Below are 8749 nucleotides of genomic sequence, written 5' to 3'. Positions count from 1 at the left end.
AGTCGACATATGCCGTTCAATATTTAACTTAGATTTTCACATAGCCAAAATCGTGCGCCGAACGAGTCAACGCATTCAACTCTCACCGCATGTTTTTGTGCTAGTCAATTACATGGTTAGCTCTGCTACAGGAGGATATGCGCTAATTATTACTGTTCAATAAACCTTCTGCGGTGGTCCTATGACTGTGGCATTCTTCTGATGGGTCGCAGCGTCCAGTCTCGACTACATTGGTCGCCTTTGTGCTGGGGCTGCGTGTAAAAGCAATCAAACGATCCTGAATCTAAATTTTATATGCACGCTCAGGAACAATATACGGACAATGTTAACCCTGAGCCTTCCCCTACAACGTCTGATACTACCCGCAGCGCACTTTTGGGACATTATATCTGACCGATTATTGATATTGTCTATATATTTTTGTGCATCGTTATTTTAAGCGTACTTCCGTGAAGCATAGAATGGTTCGTTACTGCCACGTTAGATATGGCGAAGGCTGTGAGTTGGTGTAGATGAATTTGCAATGTGAAACGAATAATAATTGCCGAACTGTGATCGCAATAAATAAGTATGGTGCAAGCACTTATTGTCTCTTTCCCCATTTCCATTGGCTTTGAAATAAACAAAACAAGCACGGTTTTAATCCTCCTTTATAGTTTATACGCAACAGCTGTGAATATTTTAAGAACTCTGGATGTCTTTACTATAAATTAGAGTGGGCATTTCATAAATTGGAAGAAGTGCGCCATCTTCCCTTTCTTGCTTGGCCTTTTTTGCCAAACATAAACGCGCACATTTAATGACTACTGCCTTCTTACATTGCAGGATTTCTTAACGCAGACGTCCTTAAAGAAAACATTTCAAAAGTCCAAAAATACATTATGGAATAACGCTGAGAGAAGAAACAGTAATATACAGGAAGTCTCATTGAATCTATTGTCCAAAGGCCAAAGCGATGGCAGTTCTGCCTCACGCGCTAGTTCTGGCTACAAAACAATCGTTCGTATTGGCCCTATATAAGCGACGTGTTCGCGACTGGCATCTGAGGGAAACTGCAGACTGGTCTATCACTTGTAACCAAGGGACGCCCTCGAAATTCTGACCGAGTATTGTTCAGGCAGCGACACCTTCCTGCGCGCTCCTCTTTCCAGCATGTTCCTTTGGGGACCCTTGGGTAGAGACACCAATGATTCTTGCATCGAGCGGCGCACATCGTCCGGTATCACAATGCTATACCGTCTTAAGGGCGCTGATTGCATAGATTCGCGATGAGGCTCGTGTGGCCTATCGGCGTTCTGTGGAAGATATTCCAGGGCCACGGGCGAGCATGCCATCAAGATCGCAATGGCTGCTAAAATGATGTCGCGCCGGTGCCTGGGCACAAAATAAAACAGTATCTCGCCCAAAGACTCACAGGTATGGCCCACAGCATAGGCGATAACTAGTCCAGTACATCGCATCGTGGACGCATAATTTTGCATTGTCACGAAGAAGAGAAGGATAACGCAGAGGTTGGCCAGGATCCGTATGGTAACGACAAGCAGGCTCTTCAGTAGGGTAAGGTCCCGGTCGTACAGAGCGGCCAATATTAGTGTCAGGGAGCTCAACATCATGCTGGACACGACCACAGTTCGCTTCGCACTAAAGACTACGATGAGCGCGTATACAGCTGCGAGTACCGGAAGTTGACATAGCACGACGGTGCCGACCATCATGGGCTTCAGAAAGGGGAACATGCTGTTCAGGTACAGCTGGTTCGATGAAAATGCAGTGGCTGCCCAGACATAGCACAGAAGCAGGGACCTCTTTCGGAAGTCCGATGTGAACGTAGGAACATAACTCCTGTTGTTACCAGCCATGCTGTTGAGTCTGTCATTCCTGTCGACTGCTCGGTTGAACCAGTCATGGCAGTCCTCAGCGGCAACATGGTTGAAGCGTGCGACCCTCATAGCTACGTGCTCCGCTTCCAGAAACTTGCATGAAGCAATGAGCCACGCAGGGGACTCGTCCACAATGGTGAAGGTGGTTATCAGCAGGGATATCGGTACCATGAGCACCATGTGGACGCCATCCCAGCTTACTTTGAAATGAGCCATAAGAATCGTGATTATGGAGGCAGCCGTGAACGAGGTCGCCGGCGTTATGTAGCAGTAAAGCAGCCGTCTGGAGGGCGTCGTCACTTCGTATAGGACCACGGCAAGGACAATCATGAGGCAGTTTGCAGTGACCGAGACAATGGTGCGGAGCAGAATTAGCAGCGGAAGCCAGTTTGCCGCGTTCGCGGTAAAGCCCGCGATGAGAAGTGCTACGAGTGCAGCGAGCAGCATGACGAGCGATATCTTCATCACAACTCTTCGGCCAACGCGGTCGGCTCCGAGGCCAGCCAAGGAAACTCCCACAGCGCCTATGACCGTGTAAAAGATCACGGCTACTAGGATGAGCCAGCGCCGATGGCACACGAGGCTCCACTCACTCACTACGTTGCTTCCGAGACGAGCATGGTCGAAGTCCCACTCGTCGCATGACACGACCGGTGCAGTCGACCCGCCGTCCGGTGGCTGGCGCACGCTGCACTGACTTCGGGTGCCGTCCGGCTCCAGTGGAATGGCCAGCGCCTGCCACTGAGACTCGCTGAGGTTGCCAAACTGGTCCGGCTGCCTGCACCAGTGGTCCGCCTCCCGAGTGACAACACGAAAATTCGCTGAGTGCAGCAGGAACGTTACGGCCGCCAGCACTGAGGAAGCCGCTACCAGTTGCTGGAAACGGCCTTCTCCGAACGGCGGCAAATCCTCGCCGGTCGCGTCGTCGTTGTCGGCTCGTCGCGGCATGTCCTCGGGGCTGGGCACAAGTGGAACAACCACAGCGAAGCTGGTGCGCTTCGGCGGCATGATACTTTAAAATACTACGAATATTACGCAGTAATGCTGTTGGTGTTGTTGTTGCCTCAAGACAGCCTTTACTGCTTGCTTGCTTGCTTGCCTTTAAAAGTGGCTCGTACCCACTATAGGGGATTGGCCAAGAATCGGGTGATTGAAGGAAAACAGTTATCGGAGTCTAATCAGGAACACTTTTGAAAATTTTTGAATGACGAAAGGAAATTATTCATATATAATTTAAGAATTTAGCAAGGAAATCGTCCTGATTCAATTATGTACCCCAACACAGCTGCACCAACATCCCTATGACAGTGTCCGAGAGAAGAGGCACCAAAAGATAGAATATTGGGTATCGTTAAATTTAATCCAGCACTGTTAAATTTTTCTTCTAAAGCATGTTTTCTTAATGAGGAAAAACGGCGGCATGACAGGAAGAAGTGTTCTATTGTTTCGTCTTCACCACAGTATGAGCACAAGGAGGAGGGCGCCAGACCAGATCGATGCAGATAAAGGTTTAATGTAGGAATGCGACATCTGAATTTCGTAAAGAGGACTTCAAGTTTTCTATTATGGCAGAATTTTCTGTTCCAAGGAAATAGGAGGTGTCGATAATCAGTTAGATTTGTTAATGACAGGTTCCAGGAGTCTTGCATGACTGCCCGTCTCCTGAACCTAGCCGCGGTTATGTAAGCTGATACAGGAAGAATCAGAACTATCGGACCACTAAGGGCAGCTCTCGCTAAGCTGTCAGCTAATTCATTAATAAATAACTAATCCTTTGGGACCAGGCACCCATACCAATCTAATTAGCTTTAAGTTAGAAGGAATAAGACATTGGAATGTACGCAAAACTTGTGAGCCACTATTTGCAGTGAGAGCTGAACATAATGACAAAGAATCCGTTACGATTACAACTTCCGAGATTGATGAGTGCACTTTTCGTAGAGCCAATGTAACCGCAAGAAACTCAGCTAGAAATGCTGGTATATAGTCTGGAAGTCTTAAGGAAAACGACCAGTCGAAAGCGGAAGAGAAAATTCCAATTCCAGATTTTAACACGAAAGTGTTTTATGCCGGGGTCCACCAAGACTTCACTGACGTATTTCCGTCACGGAAATACGTCATAGAACATAATACAAAGAAAGAAACCAGAAGAAAAAGTTCCACAAACATGCAAAATTTGGAAATCGAACCCACGACTTTCGGTCCGCGACGATAGATCGCCGAGCGTTTAACCCATTGCGCCACAAACGCATTTGGAGAGAGCTACACAGACGCGCCTTATATATCTAACACTCCTCCGTGTACCCGCGCTCTTGCTCGGGGCGGTGCCGCCGCCTACGAGCAGAAAAGAGAAGTACTGCATTAGACAGTTTTAGCAGAGCGTTCACGGCCCGCTCCGCTCAGACCGTCGTGTCCTAACGATTCGCGCAGAGCCGCTCAGCGGAACGCAAGCGGGAACGCTAATGCGCGTGCGCACAACGCTTATATCGGCAGCGGAACGAAGAACGCTGCCCACGGTCCGCTACGAAGCTATTTGAGCGGAGCGTTAGGCTGCGTCTACTGGTTGATTTGTCGTTTTACAGCCACGCTGAGCGCGCGTGGCTGGCGTCTCTGGGAGACGCGCTTGTCAAACAAGCCAAATCAACGCAGTTCCTGCAGCCAACGGTGTGCGTGAAATGTTAGCGGAGCGGAGCGTAAGCAACGCTCTGCTAAAACTGTCTATTATGACACTAACGCGCACCGACAGTGAACGCTTCGGTGGTCTCAGCACTACGACGCCTCGATGCCAGCATTCGAAGGGACGCTGGCATCAAGAAGCACTACCAACGCCACCTAGGTGGCGTTCACCGTACTCAGCACAGCGGAGCGTGGCCTCCGCAATTAGCTCTGAAAATGTTTCTGAAGTTGATCGCGGAGGCTGCAATTACGACGCGCTGTACGCGCTGATTTGACTCGGTGACGATTCAGTTAAGTGCTTTGTCTTGCGCGTTGTATTAGTGTGTCAGTTACGTGCTTCGTCTTTCGCGTTGTGCTAGCGTGTGCAGCGTAGTGCAGCTTCCATATGCACGACGGTTGCTCATGGTCATCGACGTTGGTAGTCGTGATGGAGGAGACGTGCCACCAGGCGTCAGCGTGGGTGCATCAACGCCTAAGGGCGCTTTAGCCACAAAACACCAATAGACATTATATATCAATGTGCAATAAACATTACACTACTTCTGTGAAGACACGTTTCACTTTCGTGTTCTATACCGATTCCTATATAAGAGGGATCAACCCATTTTTTTCTTCTGATTGCGAGGCATCTGTCGCTATGACGGCCTTTATTTTTAACTCCAATAAGTGATTTTCTAATAGCCCATTTAATATACTGTAAGAAAGTAATTTTGCGTTGTTTGGATATATATCGTCGAAAATAATTTGGAGATTCTCTCTCTCACTGCAAATTGGAGGGATCTCACATAATCGTACATCTAAGGGACCAACCAGTGCCTGCACGAAAACGACCTGAGGAGTGTGGAACCGGGGCCAGGAAGATTGAAAAAATATTGCAGGCTGGGAAATGAAAATTATTTGTAATTTTATAGGGAATTCATACATTTTTCAGAATGTTTGGACCGTTAATAACCGAAATCTGCACAAAAGAGAAGGTAAATGTGCTTCTACGTATAATACATTGTTGGCAACGAACTTTGGCAATCCAAGGCACAGGCGTAAAGCTTCCCGTTCCAGAAGAACAAGGGGATGTAATTTGTATGCCGGCGCACCTGAATATAGAACACATCCGAATTCCAAAATTGGCCGTATGTACATTTTATAAATCATCACAAGAGAGTCTCTCCGCATTCCTGATCGACTGTTGCAAAGCCTTCTTAGCATTCCAATCGCTCGCACTCCTTTTTTATTTATGTATTCAATGTGCGTGCGCCAATTTATCCGGTCATCGTATATTATGCCCAGGTATTTTACCGAGTCCACCTGAGGTATGTGCTGTAGGCGGTAAGTTAAGTTTATATGTCATCATCATCATCATCATCATCATCAGCCTATGTTTACGTCCACTGCAGGACGAAGGCCTCTCCCTGCGATCTCCAATTACCCCTGTCTTGCGCTAGCGTATTCCAACTTGCGCTTGCGAATTTTGTATGTATGCGTAGTTTATATGTATTGGATCTAATAAAGGAAAAACTATTATTGCGCATTTACTGACATTTAGGGAGAGGCGAATATTCCAAATGCCTTCTTAGTCTTCTTCTTCACACAGCACATACTGACGACGAGGAATTGGCCAAAAAAGGGATATATTGGTTTATAGTTAACATAAATTAGGCTTTTGTTTCTCTTGGTGCCTAAAATTTATACATAATCAAGGAAAACGAAGATCTGAAAAATATTTTGCTTGCTTACGTATTATGTGGCAATGCGTATGACATCCAGGCAAACACCTTTGAAGAATATATGTCCCAAATGTTTACGCTCACTGCGAAACAATTGCAGTGACTAAGAGAAATGGGAGCAGTTAAACCAAATTACTCTTCACGCATTGAAGCCCATGATGCAAGAGGATTGGTACCCTCTGGAGAAACAGCTGACAATGACGAACGACAATGACACCGCGCAGGCTATAATATCGGAAATAGGCCCTGTGTGGGCAAAAGTTTAATATATGGGCGGACAGCGAAAGGATGTGATGACGATCTCACTGGGTTGCATTTTACAGAGGCATAGAACGGCGTAAATAATTTGTTAGAACTATAATTTGTAGGCTAGGGGGGGGGGGGGGGGAGAGAAATATCGGTGACACCGAGGCAATATGTTTCACCAGAAAAGGAAGGCCTTGAACCACTAAGCGAGATAACACTCATGACGCTAGGGAGTCCATAGTTTTGTGCAAGGGAAATAACAGTGCGAAACAGGGCAGATAATTAAGCACGACGACGAAGCTCTGACCAACAACCTAAAACTTTGTTTCCGAAAGCTGTATACTGGTCATTTTCCCGAAGACTGCTGATAAATTCTGTGCACAATGAATTGGAAATACGAAAGTGATTTCTTTGTTATCTGAGGACGAATTCACAAAGCTTTTAGTTCGTAAGTGCTCTATGCCATTTGCTGGTCGCATTCTTCAATGGTATGTCCGACATCACGACTGTCTGGCGTCTGCGCTTACGAACAGTTCTAGTCGAAACACTTTTACCGCGGAAGCGGTTTTTATCGAGGTCTGCTGCAGACTTCCATTGCATGGATGCAACGGAAATTACGCCATCGCATGACATGGCTGCACCTGGCCTGCCAAGGTCTTCCCGCTTCAGGCCGGAAGCGTAGCTGTTTTTCCACAACTTGCCCCTTCAAGGGAAGTGAACGGTGTTGTAGACTTTCGCTACGCTTCATCTCACCTCGGCAGCTAACTTCGGACGTTATCTCGGTGGTGTCCTTCTCAATAACGAGGGACTAAAGCCTCGCCTATGGTCCCACACAGGCAGCTCGCGATGTCACTGTAACAAAACGGTGGTGCCATCTGTGCCCGCTACGGCAAAACACGGCGAAGCAAGCCACTTAACAACAGTTACCATCACTATTCCGTTGCATAGAAATCTGCTTTTTTTCTGTAAGTGGCGCCGGGGACCACACGCAAGTTGCTAGTACCGTACAGGGTGTTCATTTTTAAGTTTAACGGAATCTTTGGAAATCGCCTGTGACAGGTAGCATAATTCTTATCGTTGAGCTGGGTTATTAGATGAGGCGCACATTAGTAGCACGACAAATCTAAACACATATTCAACTAATTAAACAAATTAATTCACGAATTAACTTCTTAGTTAAATGCTTTACGACACATATTGCAATTTACGAATTGTAGCCGGTGAACTTGTCAGGCGTATCCACTTAGAATGAATTTCCAGAATGCCACCACTTTGGAGATATGCGCCATCAAACTCGCCGTAAAAATGCACTATTGTTAGACTTACTTTTTTACCAAAATTCTGCTTTATACATTGAAGCACAAAAGTAACTGGAACGCCTATGTATTTCGTCCCACACTTTGGGGATCGCTATAATCGCTAGAATCGGCACGTAGACGACGAGCCCTTTCCCGATCGAGTTTGCGGCGCCGTTGCTTAAACGCTGCATGCTCCTCGGTGGAACGCACCACGCGAGGCCTTCCCATCCGGACGTCGACAATGATCTGAGGCGAGGAAAGCCCGGCGGAGCGCGTGCCAACCCCCTTTCCTCACCTTTCCCTCCCCGCGACTCACGAAACAACCCTGACTGGTCGCGCGCGTTACGTGATCTGGCGCCGGCGCAGCTTTTTCCGCACCTGTTCTTTCTTTCTTCCTTCCTTTCTTTCTTTCTTAGTTTCTTTCCTTCTTTCTTTCCTTCCTTCTTTCTTCATTTCTTGTCCCTGGCTCATACCCGCATATCCAATGAGGGTATGCGCCAAACGTGACTTTTTGCGTGACTACGGCGCTACCGAAATCTGTTATGCATTACAAGCTTCGCTTGAAAACGTGCAGCGTTTAGTTCAACTGAACCTGTCCTTTTTTGGTCACATTTTAATTATCGTATACGTAATTTATTTTTATTTTCAGCTACTGTGCATAAGGCAAGATCCGCTCAGAACTTTCATTTCGGGCACTACAGGCTCTGTGCCATTTAATGCACAGCGAGCATACCTTAAGTACAATTGGAGGAGCACGAATGTAGGCGAGAGATCTCTATACCGTGAAAAAGTACCGCCGTGGCCGCTTTGCTTGGACGCTGATCGAAGTATAAGCCTTTTCATTGGCAGGATGCCCGAATCGTCGCAATGCCAGTTTTCAGCAGCCGAGAAGGTAGACATCGGGGTAGCATACGTAAGGGTTCAAGAA

The 8749-nt window shown here is 47.1% G+C and overlaps 1 protein-coding gene across 1 annotated transcript; it reads right to left on the bottom strand.

The window, feature by feature from the left end:
- Nucleotides 1–1067: 1067 nt before the first annotated feature.
- Nucleotides 1068–2888, bottom strand: LOC119444856 (solute carrier family 22 member 7). Its single transcript, XM_037709201.1, has one exon. The coding sequence runs from the start codon at nt 2886–2888 to the stop codon at nt 1068–1070; it is 1821 nt and encodes a 606-aa protein (XP_037565129.1).
- Between the last annotated feature and the right edge of the window lie 5861 nt (nt 2889–8749).

Source organism: Dermacentor silvarum, chromosome 1, assembly GCF_013339745.2.
Source record: "Dermacentor silvarum isolate Dsil-2018 chromosome 1, BIME_Dsil_1.4, whole genome shotgun sequence".
NCBI classification, from domain to species: Eukaryota; Metazoa; Arthropoda; class Arachnida; order Ixodida; family Ixodidae; genus Dermacentor; species Dermacentor silvarum.
The sequence above is the reverse complement of the archived record's forward strand: the minus strand, read 5'-3'. Positions and strand labels throughout refer to the sequence as shown.

Bases quoted from the DNA above. Each gene is read 5' to 3' on its own strand.
- LOC119444856 (XM_037709201.1), bottom strand. From the start codon at position 2,888: ATGCCGCCGAAGCGCACCAGCTTCGCTGTGGTTGTTCCACTTGTGCCC.